This window comes from Cucurbita maxima, unplaced genomic scaffold (genome assembly GCF_002738345.1).
Source record: "Cucurbita maxima cultivar Rimu unplaced genomic scaffold, Cmax_1.0 Cma_Scf00006, whole genome shotgun sequence".
NCBI classification, from domain to species: Eukaryota; Viridiplantae; Streptophyta; class Magnoliopsida; order Cucurbitales; family Cucurbitaceae; genus Cucurbita; species Cucurbita maxima.
Window position 1 is genome coordinate 1,901,224 of NW_019272022.1, and position 25,313 is coordinate 1,926,536.

A 25,313-nucleotide genomic window follows, 5' to 3' on the forward strand; every position below is an offset into this window, starting at 1 on the left:
TTTTTTTTTTTTTTTTTTTTGTCTATTTTCGTGCAAATGCTGGATTTTGGATCGAGAGGAATTGAGCTGATACTTCATCTAACTCGGTTATGAAGTATACGTTTTTGCTGTTAACTATGTTCGATTTCCGTATTATGTGCAACCGTGTTAGATTAATCTGTTGATTAACTAAGTCCTTGTGTTGTTGGCTTTTAGACATTTAATCTGTTGGTTATATTCTTCTAGGATATACGGACTGCTAATTTTGTAACACTGAAGATTCAGGCGCATGTATCTAGGCTGGCTGGCATGTAGTACTAAGATTGTAATATGAGTTTCTAGGAATGAAGGTATCGGCGCACAAATTATTAGGATGCAAAAAGAAAGTTCTTTGGAAAAATGAAATTAGGGAAGCTTTGTGGGATATTGAATAGGATGGAACAATATTTTTGACAAAAGATATCAATTTTTGAAACATTTTATTGGGTCATTGGAGGATATTTGAGTTTTTATAAAAATTTATTACATTAGCTAAAGAAAAATAACATCATTCTGGAATGATTAATTGAAATTTCTCTGGTCAAGCAATACGTAGTTCTGGGTTTAAGTAGACCAGTGTTTTCTATCTTTCCATGAACGTATGCAACTGATAAGCTTGATGATAAAATGTAATAACTTCGTGGTTTAAAAACAGATCATAACCTAAATGGTGCTTACTAAAACATTGTTATAGATAAATGTAGGAGATAAAAAAGTCCTGTATTTGTAAATCCCATGCCTCTCTCATTGTCCATTGGAAATGTTTTTTTTTGCAATTCTCATGGCTTGCTGCCCTTTTATAATTTCATTTATTCAATGGAATGAATTGTTCACTGTTTCTCAAATTTTGTAAAAAAATCGAAACATACTTGTAGCTTTTCATTGTATGAGTGCAATGGCTAATATTGATGTTCTTCAATGCAGGTTTCACCTTACTTTGATAACTACTGCAACAATATGCTGCTGGATGATGTAAGTTTATGTTTGTGTTACATTTGATAAACCATTCGCTTGTTATGTCTGGGGTAGTCCTTAGTGATGTTTGGTCCCTCCATCAGGTTCTATATTTTCCATTGGGCTTTGGTTTCAAAGGTTTTTTGCAATTATTCGCTTGATTTGATTTCATTAGAACTCCTTTCTTTAGTCGGGTTCCTTTTGTGGACTTGGTTTTCTTGGATGCCCTTGTATTCTTTCACTTTTTTCCTCCATGAAAGTTCAGTTTTATATTAGAAAAAAATGTTTTCCAAATTCAAGTTACAGTCTAAAGCAACAAACCCTTTGCTTGCTACAATGCTTCAGTGAAAAAGGGTGCACGTAGAAGAAGAAAATGTATCATACAGCTTCAATAGTGGAAACATTAGAACCCAAAATGAAAGCCTGGGCCTTGGGGTGGGTATGGAATTTTAAGAAAGAAAAAGATTAGAACCACAATAAATTATATTGCTAGATGTAAATGTATCATGAAATTTTTTTAAAGGCTTTGGTAATTCTGTTGGACTTGATAGAAGCCTTTTTCATATTCTTGATACTTACACTCTGATTTTTACAAATAGTCATAAAATGAAGAACAAATCTTTTAGGTTATATTTCCATAAAGTAGATGCTAGTCAGCACATTTGTTAACATAAAAATCCATCAAACAACCCCCGGACTCCCCCTCGAGAAGGAAAATGGATATTCTCTTATCCCAACTTGTGTGCAAGATTTTGGATTCATGCACCAATCAACCTTGTGGTTAAAACATGTTTTATTTAGCTACTTGTTGATACTAAAGGGGTACAAATGAGGCCCATTATTCAACGTTTTCGTTACTAGCGTTTATTGATTTTAATGTATTTTTAGATTGTGTTGGATTGGGTTATGTGCAACATTTGACAATAGACTTTCATATGCCTCTAATGAAATCCTCAAACCGTTTAGGAAGTTCCAATCAAAGAAACCCAAGAAGTCCTTGACATTATACTGATCTCTGCTTCTAAAATTGACTGGCTACGATCTATTTTTTTTCTGTCTCCATCTAACGGGATTTCCTCCTCAGAATGTACAATTATTGAATATAGACTTCTTCGACGTTAAAATTTTCAGCCCTTTGTTTTTCTGGGGTATTATGTTAAAGGGTCAAAAAATTAGGGAAACAAAATCCTCATTGGCTATCCTGAAGTTTCCTTTTAGACTATAAAGATATCAAATTCACTTCAACACATTGTAATAATACATGGACATGTTCACATTTCAGGACAACCAGTTACTGAATCTATGAATTGGGTTACTCTTGTTACAGTATCTATTATTACTAGGCACTAATATGTATAAATCTACGCTGACTGCTAAATTTATAATCCATTTGTTGAATTTAGGTGGGCAATTGTATATCTTGCACAAATGAAGCCACTCATTGTTCCAATTCTGAATGACTCGGAGTGAAGTTTATTTGGGGTTGCAGCTGATCAACCCTAAGATATGTTCTATTTTTGAGATTCAATGTATCTATGCGTTTCATTTCCTGGTTGAATCTGTGCAAGTCATAAGTTGAAGATGACCTTCGATTGGGCTCTGTATTTTTTCTGTTTCCTGAGTGTTGATTTATTTACTTTCCGTCAAATTTTTGGAAAGATGGACTGTTGTTATTCGCAGCTATTTAATACAGATATGTTCTTGTGAAATAGATACGTTTTGTGGTTGGAGCTGTTTGTTTCATCAATAAAATCATTGTTCCATGTTTCTTGTTGAGATATTCTTAGGGGATTCCAGATTTAGAACAAATTGATCATTATGGAAGAAAGTGGAAGGAGTTTCATTATACAACTTTGTTTGAAATTATAACTTTTAAATTCGTTTGTTTAGTCTTGAATTTACGTTAAATTTAGTGTTTAATAGTCTTTAAATTTAAACTTTTTTTTTTCTTTTTTCTGTCCAATTTCAATTCTTGTTGGTCCTTTACATTATATTCTTAAAAATTTACAAACTAAACATAAAATTAAAATTTTGTGAATCTTCTAGGCATAAATCAAACGCTCTATCCTGCACGAATATAAGTTTAATTTGTTTATTTGGTTTTTGAACTTTGGTCGTCTAATAAGACTAAGAACTCTTAATAAAAATTTTAATTTTGTGTTTATCGGATCATTCACAAATTTAAAATTTTAATTTTAAAATTTAATTGACCTATTAGATATATATTCAAATTTTAAGTCTAATTAAATTTAAAATTTTAATTTTTTTTTTGTTTTTAAAATTAAACAAATAATTATAAAAGTTAAATGGACAAATCTGAAGGTTCAAAGATTAAATTAGACACAAAATTAGTAAAAATAATAATAAATATCTTCAATGAATAGAAGACATAACATGAGTATATTCATTCTAAAATTTATAGAGAGAAGACCCACAGAATGTCTATAACATTAAACTAATGGTAAGAACTCGAAAATTTGTCGAAAATTATGATACTAAATTAGAACCGTTCGAAAGCAAAGAAACCAAAATGGTATTTTAACCGTCGACCTTAATATTTCGTAGTAAGAAGAGGGATGAAGAGTTGGCAATCACAAGCTGAAAATATACAAACTCCAAACTCGCCTCAATCTCATGGAAGTAAAAAAAAAAAAAGAGCACAACTTCACAAAAGAAAACCACAGTCATCAGAATCTTACACCACAAGCTTACGTTTCACCCAATTCACACCAAATCACGGTGAGTTACAAATACTTGATGAGTAGCCATATAACGGCAACAAGAACGACAATCCCGACAACCGATAAAATCATCGACATGCAAGTGCAACCACCCTTGGTCCGCTTGTTCAATATTGCCAGCCTCTTCTGCACTCGCTGTGTTCATCAAATGCACAAGTTGATACATTAATGCAATGAGTAAGGAAGCAAACGAAACAGATTCAAAGACTTGAGTACGTGATGTGATGCCCATTGTCAATACATTGCAATTGTTCTTATCAAGCTTTCTCTCATTCACAATTTACATTCCAGGTGTGTTCGAAGCATAGCTTGATTTCCTCTTTGGCCACAAGCAATCCAGTTTGAACAATATTCTTGAACATAAGTTATAGAAGGAATAATAATCTCCACGTCAATTTTGAAAGAACTTATTGTCAACCTCTTTCAGATATGAATCTATTTGATCCAGAGAGGAAGATGTTGTCAATTCAAATATGGGTTTGATTCACACTGTAACGGCCCAAGCCCACCGCTAGCAAATATTGTCCTCTTTGGGCTTTCCTTTTCGGGCTTACTCACAAAGTTTTTAAAACGTTTTTAAAACGCGTCTACTAGGGAAAGGTTTCCACACCCTTATAAATGGTGTTTTGTTCTCCTCCCTAACTAATGTGGGATTCTCACAATCCACCCCCATTTGGGGCCCAACGTCTTTGCTGACACACCAACTCGTGTCGACCTCCTTCGAGGAACAGCCTCCTCGTTGACACATCGTCCGATGTTTGACTCTAATACCATTTATAACAGTCCAAGCCCACCGCTAGCTGATAGTGTCCTCTTTAGGTTTTCCCTTTCGGGCTTACCCTCAAGGTTTTTAAAACACGCCTGCTAAGGAAAGGTTTCCACACCTTTATAAAAGATGTTTCGTTCTCCTCCCCAACCAATGTGGGATTCTCACCATTCACACCATGTTCTGAGAAATATTTACTATCCGAAAAGAGGAAAAAACGGAGTCTTTATCTAAAGAAATGCCTATAAGTTTAAACAGGGATTTCCAAAAACTAGATCCTCACCAATTGGGAGATCCAGTCATGGACAGCAAATATTTTCTATTTTTCTCAGCAGGGTGGACCCTCTCACAGTTACAGTACACAACAGATTATGCACACAACAAAACAGCCATCATGTAAGGAGAGAATTAGAACAAGACATTCATACCCGTAATCGTGAATCTGTAACATCAACGTGTTCATCTAAATCATCCTGCACCGTTGAACAGAGGAAAAAATAAGACACTTGAAAACAAGCTAAAATTTAAGAACTAATGAATTAACATGACAAGGATTGAAAGACATACAATAAGTCTGGTGTGAAGGGTAAGTTCTTCATTGACAGCCAATGCAATATGTTTTGTGCTAATTATAGTCCCTTCCAGTTTCTCGAGACCTTCATCTTGCTCTGCTCCATATATCATTATATTTTCACATTAATTAGCCTCAAAGAGATCCAGTGGTAAAATTTTGTCAATGAGTTATGTCAAATAAACCTACCTCTCATGATTTGTCGTTGAAAACCAACTAGGCCCTGGTTGTCCAAGCCTGCTGTTCTGTTCATAACATCAGCTGGCTTTATTTCTGGACCAAGTAAGCTATCACGGTTCGCAAAGTTCGACATGTTCAAAGCTGAAGCCATCTGGTTAGCTTTTGATCTCAAATTTGCTATCATGTCCCTGCGACGGTTCATCTCTTTCTCTGGTCTGCATGCCACGTAAATAAATGCCCAATTCCCAACAAAATTACCACGAAAATGCGAAGTTAGATAACTAAACCACATTTACATATACATAAAGAATATAACATTCAGAACACACAAATGGCCAATTCCCAACAAAATTACCACAAAAATGAAAAGTTGGATAACCACACCACATTTATAGATATAAATTTCTACACATTTCTTATAGAACGAAACATTTTCCGACTTAAACTAGAACAACTTATCATATAAAACGAAAAGATAGCCATATTGTTATTCTGTCAATAGTTGAAAACTGAGGAAAAGGGACGCCATATTAAACATGACTCACATTGGTTGCTTTCCTTGAAGCTTGGGTAACTGAGTCTGCAAGGTATCAAGTCTGGTACCCAATATCGTGATCTTCCTGCGAATGGCCGAAGCGTGACGTTGAGCTTCCGGGCCAGACGCAGCAAGTGAATTTCTCTCAGAAATCATACCATTGATCTCTTCAGAGAGTTTCAAAGCTTCATTGTATTCCTTCGTCCATGACTCCAAAGTATACGCCATCGGCCTTCAATCCACATACTTAAACAAAATTAGTTGTTTCACATCGTCATTCATTAAATAACCAACAGGTTCGTCCACAGAAAGAGAAGCCAGCAGAAAACAAAAGCTAGATTAAAGCTAAGCCGTTTTAATGATCTAGAAGAATCACCCACAAATTGGTAAACTAAAGGATCAAACATTTCGGTGGATTCACAAACCAAGAACAAACGAAAGAATAGAATTGAGGTCAAAACCACATAATCAAACCCTGAAATCAACAGATACAATAGAACAAACCAACAAACCCACGGAAAACTACTCTGAAAAGGAAATTAATCAAATTACCAGACAATACAGAATTCAAAATCAAAAGAAGAAGGAATTTACCCGTTCGAAATTAGAATTGAGGTTCGGGAAAAGAGGGCAATTCAACGTGCGGCTGTGGGCGATTGTATGGGGAAGACGATATAAATCCGCCACCGGCGGCAAACAACGTCCGTCGATTAATCGGAATCGGAAATCAGAACGTCGGGATTTGATTGAAGAGACCTAAAAGGAAATAAAATCAAAGGGAAAAATCAAAAGGAAAATGAAGGAAAAAGTGTTCCTTTGAGATTATTGGAACCTAACACCACACGGTAAACTATGGGTCCCATATCCACGTGTAACCAAAAAAAAAATTATGATTTAAATAAATAAGAGGGTTATAGATTTTTGATGGATGATAATTTAGGTTTACACGTGTGTGAGGGTATTTTGGTCATTTTCAAATATCGTGAAAATTTGATGAATCACAATAATTGATTCGTTTCATCTCACTTTGGTATTCGAAGCCGCTTAGAGAATCCATGTTCTAACAACTCCAACTCGACCTCTCGACTGATTTAAGGTTTGATATCTTCGGACCCTCCTTGAGAGTCGTTTCTGACACTTTTAATTCTAAATTATGATGGTAGAATTGGATTTCAAGGAGCAACGTTAAGCTAGCATCAAGGGAGCATAGTAACTTCGGGTTAGGGCAACAAAGTAAATGGTTTTACTCTTGGATGCCCACGGGCTTGGTTGGATGACTTGTACACTGCATGAATGAATCGTGTCCTATGGCTCCTACATATATCTTATTTTATGATTGTATGACGTGTATTATGTTATGTGACAAGCTATGCTATGATATGATATAAGTCCTACTATGATATGAAACTATGTTGTGGTATCAATGTTATATGATCCACGAACTTCCATATGTCACGTCATACATATTATGTTATCATGTTCACTCTATGCCTATGAGACATTGCCATTGATACGCCTGTATGTTAACCATGAAAGATATGTTCAATATACATATGCATGTCTCATAGGAACACCATGTCACGAAAAGAATGGAGGTATGGTTTGCCTTAGTATATGCCATGATTTGAAGCCATGAGACCTCATTCATTTTATATGTCACACACCTCGAGATACTCCGCATTATGATTAGCGCGAATGCATACACTACGATACTATGCATGCCATGATATTATGCAGGCACTTTACCCTTCATGACTTCCTGTTGCGTGAGTGTGCGCTAGGCCATGAGACCTCATGCATTTTATTTGTCACACATCTCGAGATACTCCACATTATGATTAGCACGAATGCATACACGATACTATGCACGCCATGATATTATGCATACACTTTTCCCTTCATGGCTTCCTGTAGCATGAGTGTGTGCTAGGCCATGAGACCTCATGCACTTTATACGTCACACACCTCGAGATACCCCCATTATGATTAGCACGAATGCATACACTATGATACTATGCATGCCATAATATTATGCAGACACTTTTTCCTCTATAGCTTCCTATAGCGTGAGTGTGCGCTAGGCCATGAGACCTCATGTATTTTATATGTCATACACCTCGAAATACTTCCCATTATGATTAGCACAAATGCATACACTACGACACTATACACGCCATGATATTATGCGGGCACTTTTCCCTCCTTAGCTTCTTGTAGCGTGAGTGTGCGCTACACAAGGTGGAGTGAGGATAGTTGCACAAGTACTTGTAGTAAATATTTTATAGAAAGAAGTAAGGGAACCCACGGTATACTAATTTTTCCCTTCTGGGGCTCTGCGTGGGAGAGAGAGAGAGATACAGAGAGATTCAGTCGTTCAAGAAGAAGAAGAAGAAGAAGAAGAAGAGATGTGTGACCTAGACCGCCAAATTGAGCAGTTGAAGAATTGCGAGCCGCTCAAGGAGTTTGAAGTTAAAGCTCTTTGTCTCAAGGCCATTGAAATCCTCGTCGAAGAGAGCAACGTTCAGAGGGTTGATGCCCCTGTTACTGTAACTCTCACTCTTCCTCTCCTCTCATGCTTTCTTTTGCACTTCTTTTTTCTTTTCCTTTTTAATTTCATGCTTTTTAACTAAGATTCTTGTCACTGTTATTCTTGTCTTTTATTCGATAATGAACCAGAATTCAGGCAAACTGTTGGGTCTTGATTTTGTAACATCATTCTTGTTTGGAAAAACTAGATTCTCGAGGAATTTTAGCGGATTGTGGCCTTAATTATTGGTATAATGACTGAGAGAGTGCAGTTGTTTGTAAGCGATTTTCTGAACACTGAAAGGGTTAATTCTCTAAAGTTACCATGGAAACAACCATAGAGAATAGTTTAGAGGATTTCTTTTGCTTCATATAGAACTCAAGAATTTTATGTTCAATCTTTTATTTTATGAAAGGCCGACAGTTTATTTCCTCTATGTTTGAGTTTTAGATTTGGGTTGATATTCATTGCTAACCTTTTTTCATTTTTCTTTTCATTTAGATATGTGGAGACATCCATGGGCAGTTTTATGACTTGAAAGAGCTTTTTAAAGTAGGAGTCGATTGTCCAAAGACCAACTACTTATTTCTTGGCGATTTTGTCAACAGAGGATTATACTCAGTTGAGACATTTCTACTATTACTTGCTCTGAAGGTGCGTTTAGTTATTTTAAACAGTTAAGCTGTAGTTTTTTTATATTGAAATTTGGTTTTGGTTTTGGTTTTATTGGCTTTCAAGACTTGGTTTGATTTTGAACCAATGCTTTAAGTTGTACACAAGGACATCTTTTTTGAGATATCTAATGGAAATTGGTGTCTTTAAATTTTGTAAGGAAGCAAATAAATAATCAACAAACTTATCTTGCCCAATAAATTGGAGACAGAGATGGAGATTCCTGGAAAATAAGTTGCTTGAGAATAAGCAACTTAACAGTCTATAGTGAATAAGACTTGTATTTGTCTTATCCCAAAATATCTCTTCTCACAACAAGTCTTTATGAAACCGAACTCAAGGTTGTTGGGAGTGAGTCCCACATTGGCTAATTTAGGGAATGATCATGGGTTTATAAGTAAAGGAATACATCTCCATTGGTATGAGGCCTTTTGGGGAAGCCCAAAGCAAACCCATGAGAGCTTATGCTCAAAATGGACAATGTCATGCCATTGTGGAGAGTCGTGTTTCCTAACACTAGTGAGGATGCAAAAATGGGTTTCAAACCTTTACATGACATGTGTGTTATGTTTGAGAAGGTAGGGGAATTATTGACAATTCATGGTCAGCATGTTAGTGTATTTTGGAGCTCTCATTTGAGATAATGCAGATTTCTTTTTAGTTATTCCTCGAACCTTATGACTCCGTGCCTCTCCCTTTAGAGATGCGGCTATAACTCTTTGGAGTGGTATAATATTTGGGGTCTTTATGAAACTTGGAATGAAAGAAATAGCCCAGTTTTCCTAAATGGGGAAATGTTTGTATGGGGATTGCATCAAGATTCAAGCTTATATTGGCGTCTTGCTCTGAGAATTTTCATTATTACCCTTTTCTGTTATTTACTCGTACTGGAAGAGTTTTTTACTTGTCAGTTATTGGATTCTGATGGATGGTTATTTTCCTCCATTAGCTGTAACTTGTATTTGATTAAATGTACTCATGAAGTTTCTTACTATAACAACAACAACAGCAACAATAACACTGATGATAATATTCCCTGGCTCTTCTGGAGTGAGTTGCAACTTTTTTCTTGCAAGATAATTGATATTGCTGTGGATGGCTTTGGCCCTGAAAAATATCGGTTGGCAGTCATATTTTTTTCATTAGAAGAAACAACATAGAGAATTAGGCCCCCACTTGTTTATGTTATCTCTTAGTTGTGTTTCTGCAAAGGATGAAAGTTGATTCGGACTATGTTATTATACCTTCAGATTTCTGGGTGTTTGTTTTTCTTGATCTTCTAGGCTTACGAGTGCTCAGTCAGGGAAAAGTTCAGAAATTTAAAGCATATGTTTGAGAGTCTGTTCTCAGTAGTTTGTTACCTTTTTTTTTTGTCATAATAAGAGGAATGTTTCTGAACCCTCTCTTTGTTAATGGCAGCTCAAACTAAGCTTCAAAACAATGAATTTAGAACCTACTTGTCCAGCTCGCCAGAAGCCTTATATTGAAAATGTGTCTGTCTTCTTACATATACTCAAAGGGTGACCAGTAAACTTGCATATGGCATCTATAAATTGCCATTTAACTGAATGCTCCTCCAAAGTAGGCAAAAAAGACAGTGAAAACTAATCAAAATTTCAAATTTGTGCACAACCCATTTTGGAACTAACCTTGGTTTTAACCGTAACCCTTTGCATGAAAACTCTAGCATGGCATAACCATGGCTTCTGTAGAGAGAAATAAAGCCTTCAAAGTTCAAAACAAGTTCTGAAAAGACAAACAATTAACATCATAAGATGTTTGTGTCAAATTTCAGTTTGTAGATACATATATGGTATGATGTATATGGTGTTGTTATCCTTAAATCTCACCCTATTTATTTTATTTTTTAGCTCAACTAAATTTATCTCAAAATAGACTTTTCATTATTAGGTTAGATATCCAGACCGGATAACTCTTATTAGAGGGAACCATGAAAGCCGTCAAATCACACAGGTTAAGTTTCTGGACTTTACTGTCCTAGATAAAATGCTTTGTTTAGTTTTCTTAATATTCTTTTTCTGTATACAGGTTTATGGATTTTATGACGAGTGTCTTTGCAAATATGACTCTATGAATGTTTGGAAATACTGTACTGATGTTTTTGATTATGTAAGGTTTGTAAATTTTGGTTTTAATCATTTATCACAGAGGGAGGGAGAGAACAAAACAAGGCATGCTTCTGTTTAGCGTATGAGAAGATGAATTTGATGGCATGATTCTATATAATGCATAAGAAATTAAGTTGGTGAATTGCATGTAAAATTATCGGGCAATTTGGACATTAATAATTGCAATTCTAATCAAGTTCCCCCCTTCTTTCTTCCTTTGGTCATTCACCAGTCTCTCGGCTCTTATTGAAAACAAGATATTTAGTGTCCATGGTGGTCTCTCTCCAGCCGTAACAACATTAGATCAGGTTAGAACGCTCCTAATTATTGTTACAGGTACGTAATCCTCAAGACTTTGCCTCAACTTTGTGCTAATCTAATGGTTCTTGACATTCTTTATTCCGTTTCAGATGTGGTAATGTAGCTGCTATACTTCAACTGGATGAAAACCTTAATAAACAGTTTCGTGTCTTCGGTGCTGCTCCACAGGTATGGTCAAGATTTTTGTTATATCTGTGAATCTGAACTCAAATATAAAATAGTTGCTGTTTATCACGTGTTATAGTATGAGTAGTTCAGGACTAGCTTTCCATGTACTCTCCTACCCTGTTGTTCTCATCTCGTTCGGTTGTAATGCACTTTTCATCAATTACCATGGGCATCCAAACCTTAAACCAAACTAATGAATTAGTTTTTTCATAGATTAAGGGGGTGGGTTATATGGGCATACTGTAATAAGTTATCTAAAACATCATTAAATAACTCTGTATGTTAATGAAACACTTGTACTGTTTTTTCCAACTTGATCTGTCTTTATCATGTGGTTTTCCATCTATAATCTATTGTGGCAAACCGTTATAAAATTTACACTGAGAACCAACTCTTTTGCCTGTTCTTTACACAACTTAGTACTTCCATAGAAATTGGAGAAGCTTTGTCCTGCTGCATATGTTGATATTAGCATACGACGTGTTGAATTGTTGATACTCTGCAGGAATCAATAGGAAATCCTGTCAAGAAACCTGCACCAGACTACTTCCTTTGAAATTGTTTCGTGTATGTTCCAATGGATACAGACAAGTTGTGCAGTTGCTTGGTGACGACAATCTCACGACACCTTGGGTGGGAATCATTAACACAATAGAGGGATACGGATTCGTTAACGAGCAAAAGCTGTGATCATTTCGGATGATTGGGGGGGTCAGCTATTAGAAATTGTCATGTAAAATGCTGATTCCTTGTCCTTTTACCCAAAGATCCAGACGGCGGATGATGATGCCTGATGGCATCTCCAAAAGGTAGGAGGTGTGCTCTCAAGTATTTCATAGGGTATAAGGATACGTTTTACATTGGTCATGGGAACTCTGGGAGGGGGAGATATCTGATGAATTATATTGGAATGGATGAGTTATAAAAGAAAAAAGTGAGTCTTGACTCCAAATTCTTCAAGAATTACTCTCTTTTTAGGCCTTGACCTTCCATTCTCTTCTTTTTGAACTGTTTCAATTACTAATAATGGATCGATCTGTTTCTCAAATCTTTACATCAATTATATTCTTTGCAGCATTTAGAAAATCAGTGAGAGTTCTAAGAATCTATCTCTATCTTAATAGTTCAACTGAGATAAAAGTAAATGTTTCGATGAGGAAAGAAAAAATTATTATCTTTGAGTCAACGGTGAATATATACGAAAATCAGATTATCCAATAGAACTCCCACAAATAATTCCTGGATCTGTTGCTACCACCAAGACAACTCATTTTGAGATTAGCAAAACAAAACAGAACTTTGACAACCAACGCATCCCCACTGTTAAGTATTTGTCTATTGCTAATTGCTAGCATGACGTGTGGGTTTGATCGTTTATCCGCTTTGTAATTACAAGCAAATTCAACCATTCAATTCCATTTCAAGATTGCCTAAATCATACTCTTCTTCTCCCCCACTTCATGATTTGTGCACAAACGAGTTAAATTTCGGGAAACCCTTTTCAAATATTAAACTCTCCCACTCAATTCTCCTCTGATTTCTTCAAATTTGTGTTCCTTGGCTGAATTCCTCATCTGGGTCACTTCTAATTTCCGCAGCTCACTCAAAATCGAAGGGAATAATCTTCTTCACGTTTCTCTGATATGGGTTCCGTTTTGAAGTTCGTCGTGTTTTCGCTTCTATTAGCTTCTGCCTCTTCCCATATCAATTCCAGCGATGAGGGTTTCATTTCGATGGTCGTATCCCAAAAGGGTCTTAACTTCATCAAGGATTTCTTGATAGACAAGGCAATTTCCTCCATCATTCCCCTTCGTTTGCCCAACATTGAGAAGACTGCCAATATTGCTCTTATCGGCAAAGTTCATATGGGTCTTTCCGATATAATCATTGGCAGCATCGAGGTCGAATCGTCGGATATTCGGATCGGTGAGACGGGTGTCAACATAGTTGTTACGAAAGCCACTGCTAATATGAGTATGAAATGGCAATATACGTACAACACTTGGTTGTTCGAAATTTCTGATAAAGGAGACGCCTCTGTTCAGGTAATTCAGCTACTCGCTAATGTTATTTGATTTGCCTGATAATTTGAGCTGGAATTTTGAAGTATTGATGTTCACAAATATGAACAAAACCTGATTGGATGCTTATGAGATAGTTCTGACTTGAATTGCTTGGAGATAGTTACAACTAGAGTTCATAGCCTCTGGTTTACCTGTTTAGGTGAATCTTGTACTTCCATCAATCAGATGACATCCTGCATATTTAGAATATAGTCCAATTCTACTTCTTAATCAACTGTGATAGACAGTAGATCTGTAGGGTCACAACTAAAATGGCTCTGATTCGTTTGTTATTACGTTAATCGTGTCTGGTATCGTAACTATTGTGAACATTGGATTTTATTGGAAACGTATAGAAAGAATGATGCAATCGAGAAACTATATTCTCAAGTGTGAGGTGGGGGACACGAGTGTGATACCTAAACTGTGAGATCCCACATCGGTTGGGGAGGAGAACAAAACATTCTTTATAAGGGTGTGGAAACCTCTCCCTAGTAGACGCATTATAAAAACCTTAAAGGGAAGCCTCAAAGGGAAATCTCAAAGAGGACAATATTTGCTAGCGGTGGGCTTGGGCTGTTACAAATGGTATCAAAGTCAGACACCTGACAATGTGCGAGCGAGGAGGTTGAGCCTCGAAGGAGGGTGGATTGGGGAGTCCCACATCGATTGGAGAAGGGAACAAGTGTTAGCGAAGACGCTGCACCCCGAAGGAGGGAGGGGATTGTGAGATCCCACGTGGAAATCTCTCCGTAGCCGACACATTTTAAAAATTTTGTGGGGAAACCCGAAAGGGAAAGCCCAAAGAGGACAATATTTGCTAGCGGTGGGTTTGGGTTGTTACATAAACCCAAGCTGATTTTCGGTCGAATTAGTGTTTTTTATTGACACCACCTTAATATAGATATTTGAGGTGGCAAATTAAACATAGGTTATCAAGGTAGATATCGGCATCAAATGTGAGTGATTTTATAGGATACAACAGTGCATCATTGTTAAAGTACCAACCTTCATTTTTCACCAAAGTTTGAAGACTTTATACGACCTCATTATCGCCAAGTTGTTTGTACTCTCACCGTTGTGGAAGCTTTATTAAGGTCCTCGTGCATCTTAATCACGTGGTATTACCTAGAGTTTTTCATATTGGCTAATTAAGGGGATGATCATAGGTTTATAAGTAAGGAATACACCTCTATTGGTACGAACCCTTGTGAGAAAACCAAAAGTAAAGCCATGAAAGCTTATGCTCAAAGTAGACAATATCATACTATTATGGAGAGTTGTGGTTTCTAACATGGTATCAGACCCATGCCCTTAACTTAGTCATGCCAATAAAATTCTCAAATGTCGAATAAAGAAGTTATGAGTCTTGAAAGTGTAGTCAAAAGTGACTTAAGCGTCGAACAAAGGGTGTACTTTGTTTAACGACTCTAGAGGAGTTGTGTCTCGATTTAGGGGAGGTTGTTTGAGGGCTACATAGGCCTCAGGGGAGGCTCTATAAGTACTTTCTTCGAGGGGAGTCCCACCTTGGCTAATTAAGGAGATGATCATGGATTTATAAGTAAGGAATACATCTCCATTGGTATGAGACGTTTTTGGGAAAACCAAATGTAAAGCCACGAGAGCTTATGCTCAAAGTGGACAATATCATACTATTGTGGAGAGTCGTGGTTTCTAACATTACCTACTCTCCAGCTGAACAATGAATTGGAGGGCAATTATTCAAAAACTTCAGTTTATCAAGATCGAGTGTTGTTGTAACGGCTCAAGTCCACCGCTAGCACATATTGTCCTATTTGGGCTTTCCCTTTCGGACTTACCCTCAAGGTTTTTAAAATGCTTCTGATAGGGAGAGGTTTCCACACTCTTATAAAGGGTGTTTCGTTCTCCTCCCCAACTGATATGGGACCTCATAGTTGTAGTTCTCCTATCAACTTTAAATGTAGGATTAACTTGGAAAGAAATCTGTTTTTTTTTTTTTTTTTTTTTTTCCTGTAATGATCTCTGAGTATCGAGGGTCGAACTCCTTGCATTATGGTCATAGCTTATGCTCATTTAACTTTACATAGGTCTTCCCTACGCTAAGGCTCGGGTCGAGAGAGATTTTGAATCATTTACTTACCTACTGGACCTTGAATTGGGTATCTCCAAACACCCCAAACCTTGTCACCAGAAAAAGAAATAACATCAGACAATGTGAAAGAGATAGCTCTGCTAATTGATTGCTTGGCATTTCAACTTGAAGTAACTTGTAACCTATAGCTCTTGCAATGTCTTTTCATTATTACTGAATCCTTAATGAGGGGCTTTGACTTATAGGTTGATGGTATGAATATAGGCCTAACTCTGGGTTTAAATCAACGAAACGGAACTCTTGGGCTGTCTCTTTCAGAATGCGGATGCAATGTCAAACATATCTCCATACACGTGCACGGTGGCGCATCTTGGCTTTACCAAGGGTATGCAACCGATAACTATTCCGGGGTTTGCCTGCTCCTGACCCTTTTGAATTGTAACTGCTCTCTTGATTCAAATATTCTCTTCAAATTTAACGCATTGAACAATTGAATCAAAAGTTTAGAATGTACCAAACCAATCTTCATTTCGCTTTAGTTCGTTTGGCTTGCTGGAGATGATTATGGTTACGTGATCAGAGTTTTCGTTACCGGTTGATATATTGATGCTAATCTTTGCTTGCTTTGTGTGCATGGTTAGATATTAAACAACTTGGGGGCTATATTTTTTTGTTCAGGTTGGTTGATGCTTTTGAAGGAAAAATAGAGTCAACAGTTGAAGATAATATTTCCAAAAAAATTAAAGAAGGGGTCGTAAAGCTCGACTCGTCGTTGGGGTCACTTCCACGAGAAATCTCGCTAGCTCATGTTGCGGTTCTAAACGTCACTTTTGTGGGGAGCCCTGTGTTGTCCTCTTCTTCCATTGAATTCAAAATTGATGGTTTATTCAGCCCTTTGAACAAGACAATAGTTTCTAGCTATAACCGAGCCGATACCGAAGATTCCAGCAATGGAATATCTCGACGTGAAAATGTTCTCGATTCAGCTTCTCGTGTTCCCTTTAGAGTAAGTTCTTATACACGAAGACTCCGATTTTTCTTTACCGTTTCTTTTGCTAAAGTTTTCCCCTTTTCTTGCAGTATCTCCGTAATGAAACTGAAGGTTCTGTCTACTGCAATGATTCTGCTAAGATGCTTGAGATCTCTCTACATGAAAGTGTCCTCAACTCTGCATCACAAGTTATCTTTGAAGTAAGTTCTCCTTGATGAATACTCCCATCCCAGGGTTATTATAACGGCCTAGGCCCACCGCTAGTAGATATTATCTTTTATGGGCTTTCCCTTTCGGGCCTTCCCTTGAGGTTTTTAAAACGCGTCTGCTAGGTAGAGGTTTCCACACCCTTTATAAAGAGTGTTTCGTTCTCTTCCCCAACCGATGTGGGATCTCACAATCCACCCCCCTTCAGGGCCCAACATCCTCGCTAGCACTCGTTCCTTTCTCCAATCGATGTGGGACCCCCACTAAATCCACCTCCTTTGGGGCCTAGTGTCTACCCCCATTCGGGGAACAACCTCTTCGTTGGCACATTGCCCGGTGTCTGACTCTGATACCATTTGTAACAGCCCAGGTCCACCGTTAGCCGATATTGTCTCTTTTAGGCTTTCCCTCAAGGTTTTTAAAACGCGTTTGCTAGGAAGAGGTTTCTATACCCTTATAAAGAATGTTTCGTTCTCCTTCTAACTGATGTGCGATCTCACATGAATGCACCCCTTTTATCGATTCATTTGGATCAGGGAAATGCTCAACTTAACAGTTATTATGTGGCCAGGAGAATTTTATGCACTGGATCGTGGACAAAATTCCTGATCAGCACCTTTTGAACACTGCAGCATGGAAATGGATTATTCCTCTACTCTACAGGCAGTATCCCGATGACGATATTGTCCTGAATATCTCCGCCTCCTCTCCACCTTCCTTGAGACTGCGAGACCAAGATATCGCCGCCTCGATTTATGTCGACATGATAATCGAGGTTGTAAACAATGATGAAGTTATACCGGTTGCTTGCATTTCATTGGTAAGCTCATGCTTCGTAATCTCGAAAAGTTTTGATTTCATTTGATTGAATTTCTTAAATGCAAGCAACCTGTTTGGTTCTGATTCAAACAGGAAGTTACTGCCTCTTTTTCTCCAGTAATCTTGGAGAAGAATTTGGTTGGTCATGTAACCTTGGAAGATCTTTCATTGTCTTTGAAATGGAGCAAGATTGGTCGTATTCACCTTTATCTGATTGAGGTACGATCGCTTTATATTCAAAATATCTCAACGATAAATTACGATGTAAAAGTTGTGAACGAGAATCATTGAACTCGAAGATCATATGTTTCAAAATTTTGCAGAGGACCCTTGTGGGGTTGATCAAAACCGTCGTCGTACCGTTTGTCGACCTGTATCTCTTAAAAGGAGTCCCGTTGCCAAGTTTTCATGGATTAGCCCTCGAGGACGTCGAAATGGCTTTCAATTCTTCAAGGATCATCATGTGCAGCGATGTTGCCTTGAGTGAGGGGTTTAGGCAGCTAAAAGCATCAATATGACCGTCATACACGGCTACTTACGTGTAAATTTTCTCGTTCATGTGAATAGTTAGAAGCAAAAGAAAGTTGAAAGAGGAAACCCATTTATTTGTAAACACGTAATAAAACTATAGACCAGGCTCGACCCGACCCATGCATATGTAATTAGGTCAAAGAAGCTCGTGCCCCTTTTCATCGTTCACGTCCCTACAACTAGAAATTGAATTGTGAATGTTGATATTAGAATGTAAAAGTTATGCACTTGATAATCAAGGATGTTGACTATGTCTAGGTAAAGGTAAGATACTCATGCACGGCTGTCGACGACATTGCTAGTTTCAAGAACACGAAATATGCATATAATTATATTTAATTTCGTAGACCATAGGTAAGGTTGTTTTATTTTTATTTATGTCTAGTTTTAATTTATTATTCCTTTAATATTGTTTTAAGAACACGTTTTAAAATGATATTTTCATACAAGGTATTACGTCATGCATGCGGTAGGTTGATAGAAAATTTCATTGATGAATTCGACGACTTGATTACATCTCTTCTTCTCCTCTTCAAATAGCTTGAAATTCCAATCGCTTCAAATTCCCACCTCTACAAGAGCAAAAATTCTCATTCTATTTTGGTCGAGATCCTAAATGAACGAAAATTTTCATTCGATTTACATGTTCACAATACGAGCAAACCCCACTTTCAACAAGGCTATATAGACCTTCTAACTCTTAATCGGGTTACCTTTTCAGGTCTCGTCAATGTTGCTTGTAGGTCGTGTTCACCATATTTCAAGCTCTCTTATTCTCTAGAAGAGAAGACGTCGTTTTCTTTGACGGGACGTAGGAATAAAATAGAACAATCGGACGTAAAAGTAAAATGTATCGATGAATGTGAAACATTTTAGGGTTTAGTTTGAAGTGTGTAAGAGAAAGGCAACAGTTTTGTCCCTTCATTGCTTAAAAAAAGCCCTAAAAGGCGACACCGTTCAGTCTCCGGCAGGCCGGCCGGCAAACCCACCTGAAAACAACCACTCATTTGGCCGTATGAACCCCTTCTGCTCGGCTCTGAAAATCTGCAAGGGTGGCAGAGATTTGAACAACATTTGCATCTTTTTCTTTCTTTTTTTGACCATTCCACCATTTTTGCTTCCCTTTTTGTCTGCCACCTGGGAGATAAGGGTACGTAGTTTTGCATGGGTGATAGAGCTTTTTTACGAATCCGACACTAAAAAGTTTCGGTCGGGGTGTTTGAAAATTCCATGATCCGAAAAATTCGATCAACCGTACTGTTTACGTTGAGTTATGAATTGAGTTGGGTTAACGTTCAAATAAATTAAAATTTTATATATAGAATTGATTCATGAGTTTTAGTACCCGTAGATTGTGTTGAACAGAACCAACTAAAATTTATTGTTAATTTTAAAATATACATTTTTGTTTACGATACAATTATATGGTAAGATCCCACATCCGTTGAAGACTGAGAAAAAAACTTTTATTACAAGGGTCTAAAAACCTCTCCCTAACTTAATGTGTTTTAATATCGTGAGGCTTATGACGATATGTAACAGGCTAAAGCAGACAATATATGTTTGTAGTTAGCTTGAGTTGTTACAAATGGTATCAGGATCAGACTGGACGGTGGGCTTGAAATGAAACAATGTGCTAACAAGAATGTTGGGCCACCTTGATTGGAGAGGAAAACAAAACATTCCTTATAAAGTGTGGAAACCTCTTCCTCACAAACATGTTTTAAAACCGTGAAATTGACGGCGCTATGTAATGAACCAAAACAGACAATATCTATTAGTGGCGGGCTCAAGTCTAAAAAACATTCTAACTCGACCCATGAACACCCCTAAATTTTAGTACAACGAAAGTACCTTCTCATTAAATTTGCTATTATAAAAAGAATTTTTTGACAGACGTAATCTTCCATCCTTCTCATTAAATTTGATATGATAAGTAGTGAATAGAACGATTATTTATACTCTTGTAGAACCGTAAACATTTTCTCATTAAACGACCATTAAGATAATCTTAATCCTAACTAAAATTTAAAAATTACACTAAAAACATATTGGTTCAAATCATTTTTTGAATGATCATAGATGGTAATAGGGTTAGTTAATTTGGTAGTTAAAAGTTGAAAAGCGTAGAGAGAAGGCAAAAGGGCCAACCGCCACCTCGTATCTCGTGCTCCGGCGACCATCACGGCGGCGATGACTTCTAGAGAGAGAAAGAGAGGACCATTTTTTTCCTTTTTTGTTGGATAGCGTGCAATTTTAACAGAATTTGACTACACCATCTCCAACCCCCTCACTTCTATTTTATTTTATTTTATTTTAATTAAATTTTCAAAATTTTTAATAATATTAATTAAAATCTTAAAATTATATTAGTTTTAGATGAAACCGATAATATTTTATTTTTAAAATAGTTTTGAACTTTTAATAGTGTTTCAAAAATATACTTGAATTTTCGAAAATTTCATTAACACCTTTCAACTTTTGTTTTTTAACCATTCAAAAATATTTTAAAAGTATTATTAACCTTTTTAACTTTAAAATTCAATTTTTTTTTTACTGTCAATATATGGACGAAAACCGTCTATGGACACATTATCGATTGTCTAAAAAATTTTAATGTTACCTTATAAAGTTTATGAGTATTTTTTTAAACGTGGTAATATTTTTATTTTTTTTAAAAAAACTTAAAAAGTATTTTTGAAATTTTTTAAAAAAATTTAAAAGATATTTTTTAAAAATATTTTAAAAAAATTAAAAGTATTTTTTCCCTCTTTCTTCATCCATCCATACATACATTCATACATACATACATACATACATACATACATACATACATACATACATACATACATACATACATACATATATATACACGATAATTTTCATTTCTAATATAATTTCTATTTAAAAAATGCAAAACATCTCAATAAATCTAATAATATTTTATAAGGAAAAATATAATAACATAATTTCTAAAGGGGTCGGTGAGGATTAGGGTGGGTCCAGGGACCGGGAATGTAATTTCCTTCTCCGATTTTGTTTAGCTAACGAATAGAAATCTCTTATCGCTCCCTCCCACATTCTTCGTTTCCATGGGTATTTCCCACCTTGTTCGAGACAGGTCCCTATGAAGCCTCAATCTTGTAGGTTAAATGAACGTCTCTAATTAAAATCAAATTTATGACTTCAACCATTCGATAAATTTGGCAAGCCACGTCATTGCCAGAGATTATGTGGATTGAAAAATAACGTCAATATTCAATAATTTATTTCTTAGTATATGTCCAAAATGTTTTATTTTCAAAGGGAATGATGATGTTTATAAAAAATATATATATATTAACATTCGTACCGTAAACTCAACGTAATTTAGATTTTAGGTTCAGATCATATATAAAATTTCGTCTTATTGACGTTATTTTATATATAATGTCGACAGTGATAATTTCGTCTTATTTCAAAGAACGATTATTATATAAAATTTAATGAGTTGATTTGATGTATGATTTAAGGAAAAAAAAATCGGGTCATGTTACTTTTAATTACGAAAAACGTGGTGCTAGCCCTAGCTTTTGTAGGGTTTGATTTTTGGTACCAAAAGTTAGTCAACAAACAAAGCCTACGACCTAATTAATAATTATAAATTTTTGTTATCTTAAGATTGTAACACATAAATCTTTCATAGGACGGAGCGGAGACGGGGAAGCTTTTCGCATCCCCGTCCCTGCCTCGTATTTCAATTTCCATCTCTCGAAATTCCTCATTTATTTTTTAGAAGATTGGAATACAGATCGAATCCCTACCGGAAAATTATATATATATTGTATATGTTTATTCGGAGATTTCTTGGGGTCGAAGTTGGAGACGGGGAATATAATTCCATCCCCGACTAAGTTAGTTAACAGGAAAAAATCTTTCTCCACTCCCTTCTCATTCTTCATTCTGTTCGGGCGGGTTCTTGCCCACATCTTTAGTGATACGTTTATAGACAGAGCTAGACGACAACATCATACACTTACCTTTTAAGGAACATGCATAATTGTTTGTTATCTAATTTGTTGGTTAATTATGATGTTAATTACGTAATTAATACATTATAATAAGTCTATAATTATTGATTAATAATTTAATTGTGGTGTAAAAGGAGAAAATTAATTAATTAAAATTTGATTCATTGCATATCATAATGTTGTCAACCATATTGCATGCCAAGCTTTATGATTCTATGTATTTAACAACAAGACAAACACAAGTACTCTATTGTTTCCCTATTTAGATTGTAATTATATTGCCTTGTTTTATTTTTACCTTTTTCTTTATTATTATTATTTTTTTTTCAATTTATTTTCCGAGTATCGTTAGAGTATTCCGTCTTAGTGTGAGATCCCACAAAATATTCCTTATAAGGGTGCGGAAACCTCTCCCTAATAGATGCGTTTTAAAACTGGGAGACGATAATACATAACTGTGATGTCCTGCATTGGTTGGGAGGAGAATAGAACGCCCTTTATAAGGGTGTGAAAACCTTCTCCTAGACGCGTTTTGAAGCCTTGAGAGGAAGCCCGAAGAGGACAATATCTACTCGCGGTGGACTTGGGCCATTATAATAACGGACCAAAGCGGACAATATTTGCTAGCAGTGGGTTTGGGTTGTTACACTTAGTGTCGAAGGTAGGTGTAAAATATTAGAATTTGGAATCCATATTTAGAATATATAATCCCGACATTCCTGTTTGATTACAAAGGAACAAAAAATTGAATTTAGGGTTTCATTTATTTGGTGTACCAGTTATCGTACCCACTGTAAACGTTGGGTAGCCAAGTGCGGAGCAGATAACTGTTGAAAGAATCTAAGTAGTAAGCTCACTCCAAGATGAGTGCTCTCCTATTCTGACTTCCTTAGAGCCTCCGGTAGCACAGCTGAGACAACGATGGGTTCTCTGCCCCCAGCAGAAGTTTTGAGAATTCAAGGGAAGGGAAGCGATGGTTCAAGGGAAGTGAAGCGATGGGTTCTCTGCCCTACTGGGATGGAGTGGCAGAAGTTTTGAGAATTCAAGGGAATATCTCTGTGAGATGAGCCAAGCCGAGACAACGATGGGTTCTCTGCCCCTGTAGGGATGGAGCGTCACGACGAGATGAGCCATTTATCATCACGATAGGTGTCAAGTGGAGCCGAGACACCGATGGGTTCTCTGCCCCTGCAGGGATGGAGCGGCAGAAGTTTTGAGAATTCAAGAGAAGGTCACGGCAAGATGAGACATTTATCATCACGATAGGTGTCAAGTGGAAGTGCATTGATGTATGCAGCCAGGCATCCTACAGATCAGTAGACTTAACCTTGTTCCTACATGACCGATCAATTCTCCCCATATAATTTTATTTGAAAATTCCAAAAACTTTTAGATTTTCATAAAATAAAAAAATAATAATAAAACCCTAATATTTCATATTAATTTTTAAAAATAAAAGCAAATTTTCTCTATTTTCTCACTATTTAAAAAAGAACAAATTAAATTAATATGGTAATATATATATATATATATATTAATCATTTGTACACCTATTATTATTGAATTTCTGTTGAATGTCGGATAAACCACTTTAATTTGTTTAACCCTCAATTAACACAATGATTAATGTAAACTAATCAAAATTAGTGAAGATGATTTGTAATTAATGACTGTTCTCGAGTATGTACATATTAATCAGTGTGTAATTAGTAATTAATTTATTAATTTTATATTACACGTCATCATACCCATTTCTATTATTAGTAACTTTTTAATATAATTAAATTTTCTTTGCATAATAATTATGTTTCTAGTCCCTAATCTTTGTGATATTTTGATTCTATACTTTAAAATAATAAAATATTAAATTACTCCCAAATCCTATTGAGTTTACGGTTAATAACAAAATCCGGCGGAAATCTAGGACTTTTTTCTTTTATGCATGTGAGCCCCAATATTTATATATATTTGTATTTTCTGCCCATTAAATTCACCTTTTTTTTTATTACTATAATTTATTTATTTTTGGTAATAAATAGTCTTTTTTTTTTTAGCCCTTTTGTTCTTTATAAATATCCAACTCTCTTAAGCCAACCACTTACTCATAACTCAAGCCCCCTTCCCTCCAAGCTTAGAGATCAAAGCTTAAGCCCTTCCCATGGCTCCCATGGGTGATAACGTGGTCGTTTCGAACATGAAACTCGAGCGAATGTTGAGCATGAAAGGTGGCAAAGGCGAAGGAAGCTATGCCGACAATTCTCAGGCTCAGGTACACACCTTTTTTTTAACTCGAGTTTAGTTACTAGTTAAGTTTGTTTTCATCAAAATATATAAACGTTCATTCCTGATGTAATGTAATTATTATAATTCTATATTAGCCGTTTTCAACTGGGTTTGTAATATAAAATTAATAACCCAACTTAATTTAATTGTTCTGGGTTTTTAGCTCGAGTTGAGTTACTAAAAACATAGGGTTCATAACAGGCTCAACATGCTAGATCGATGCTTCATCTTCTTAAGGAAACATTGGACGGAGTTCATTTGAGCTCGATGGATGTTCCGTTCGTGGTGGTCGATCTCGGCTGCAGCTGTGGCAGCAACACCATTTACATTGTGGACGTAATCATCAAGCATATTATAAAGCGCTTCGAGGCTTTGGCCATCGACCCGCCGGAATTCACAGCGTTTTTCTCCGATCTCCCTGGAAATGACTTCAATACCCTCTTCCAGCTACTCCCGCCGTTAGCCTCCTACGGCAGCAGCATGGAGGAGTGCCTGGCAGCTGACAACCACCGTTCCTACTTTGCCGCCGGCGTTCCTGGATCCTTCTACCGCCGTCTGTTTCCGGCAAGGTCCATCGACGTTTTTCACTCCGCGTTTTCGTTGCATTGGCTCTCTCAGGTTTGTCATAATATTTGCGTGCTTTTTAAGTTCCATAATTTTCATTTAAATATTATTATTATTATTATTTATTTTTGGTATTTGCATGGCTTTGAAAATTTGAAAATTTTGACTTTTTTTTTTTTTTTTTTTTGG

The 25,313-nt window shown here is 36.3% G+C and overlaps 5 protein-coding genes across 8 annotated transcripts in view; 4 read left to right on the forward strand and 1 right to left on the reverse strand.

Annotated features, from left to right (window-relative positions):
* LOC111480719 (V-type proton ATPase subunit e1-like) overlaps positions 1 to 2,742 on the forward strand; it is a 3,260-nt gene extending 518 nt beyond the window's left edge. The window contains exons 3-4 of the mRNA XM_023125897.1: positions 943 to 990; positions 2,376 to 2,742. Of these exons, the coding sequence (XP_022981665.1) occupies positions 943 to 990; positions 2,376 to 2,442 (115 nt within the window). The 3' untranslated portion in view covers positions 2,443 to 2,742. The remainder of the gene's footprint in view (positions 1 to 942; positions 991 to 2,375) is intronic.
* A 751-nt stretch (positions 2,743 to 3,493) lies between these two features.
* LOC111480666 (syntaxin-51-like) lies at positions 3,494 to 6,589 on the reverse strand. 2 transcript variants are annotated; one of them, XM_023125828.1, is made up of 6 exons: positions 6,360 to 6,589; positions 5,776 to 6,011; positions 5,240 to 5,445; positions 5,047 to 5,147; positions 4,908 to 4,952; positions 3,494 to 3,848 (listed from the first exon to the last, which is right to left on the reverse strand). In XM_023125828.1, the coding sequence occupies exons 2-6, from the start codon at positions 5,991 to 5,993 to the stop codon at positions 3,717 to 3,719; spliced, it is 702 nt and encodes a 233-aa protein (XP_022981596.1). In that variant the 5' UTR covers positions 5,994 to 6,011; positions 6,360 to 6,589; the 3' UTR covers positions 3,494 to 3,716. The 2 variants fall into 2 exon arrangements, with proteins under 2 accessions (XP_022981596.1, XP_022981595.1); XM_023125827.1 differs by having other exon boundaries at positions 5,776 to 5,997; positions 6,360 to 6,587.
* A 281-nt stretch (positions 6,590 to 6,870) lies between these two features.
* LOC111480684 (serine/threonine-protein phosphatase PP-X isozyme 2-like) lies at positions 6,871 to 12,565 on the forward strand. Of its 2 annotated transcripts, XM_023125851.1 has the most exons (7): positions 6,871 to 8,311; positions 8,794 to 8,946; positions 10,876 to 10,938; positions 11,014 to 11,099; positions 11,326 to 11,429; positions 11,504 to 11,582; positions 12,088 to 12,565. In XM_023125851.1, exons 1-6 carry the CDS (start codon positions 8,171 to 8,173, stop codon positions 11,515 to 11,517), a joined length of 561 nt encoding a protein of 186 aa, XP_022981619.1. In that variant the 5' UTR covers positions 6,871 to 8,170; the 3' UTR covers positions 11,518 to 11,582; positions 12,088 to 12,565. The 2 variants fall into 2 exon arrangements, with proteins under 2 accessions (XP_022981619.1, XP_022981620.1); XM_023125852.1 differs by lacking the exons at positions 11,504 to 11,582; positions 12,088 to 12,565 and having other exon boundaries at positions 11,014 to 11,094; positions 11,326 to 11,419.
* A 286-nt stretch (positions 12,566 to 12,851) lies between these two features.
* Positions 12,852 to 18,613, forward strand: LOC111480566 (putative BPI/LBP family protein At1g04970). 2 transcript variants are annotated; one of them, XM_023125682.1, is made up of 7 exons: positions 12,852 to 13,627; positions 15,965 to 16,104; positions 16,398 to 16,725; positions 16,800 to 16,910; positions 17,492 to 17,737; positions 17,830 to 17,955; positions 18,060 to 18,613. In XM_023125682.1, exons 1-7 carry the CDS (start codon positions 13,226 to 13,228, stop codon positions 18,252 to 18,254), a joined length of 1,548 nt encoding a protein of 515 aa, XP_022981450.1. In that variant the 5' UTR covers positions 12,852 to 13,225; the 3' UTR covers positions 18,255 to 18,613. The 2 variants fall into 2 exon arrangements, with proteins under 2 accessions (XP_022981450.1, XP_022981449.1); XM_023125681.1 differs by having other exon boundaries at positions 12,858 to 13,627; positions 17,489 to 17,737.
* A 5,759-nt stretch (positions 18,614 to 24,372) lies between these two features.
* LOC111480601 (indole-3-acetate O-methyltransferase 1-like) overlaps positions 24,373 to 25,313 on the forward strand; it is a 3,188-nt gene continuing 2,247 nt past the window's right edge. Inside the window, exons 1-2 of the mRNA XM_023125740.1 lie at positions 24,373 to 24,546; positions 24,762 to 25,178. Coding sequence (XP_022981508.1) covers positions 24,436 to 24,546; positions 24,762 to 25,178 — 528 coding nt within the window. The 5' untranslated portion in view covers positions 24,373 to 24,435. The remainder of the gene's footprint in view (positions 24,547 to 24,761; positions 25,179 to 25,313) is intronic.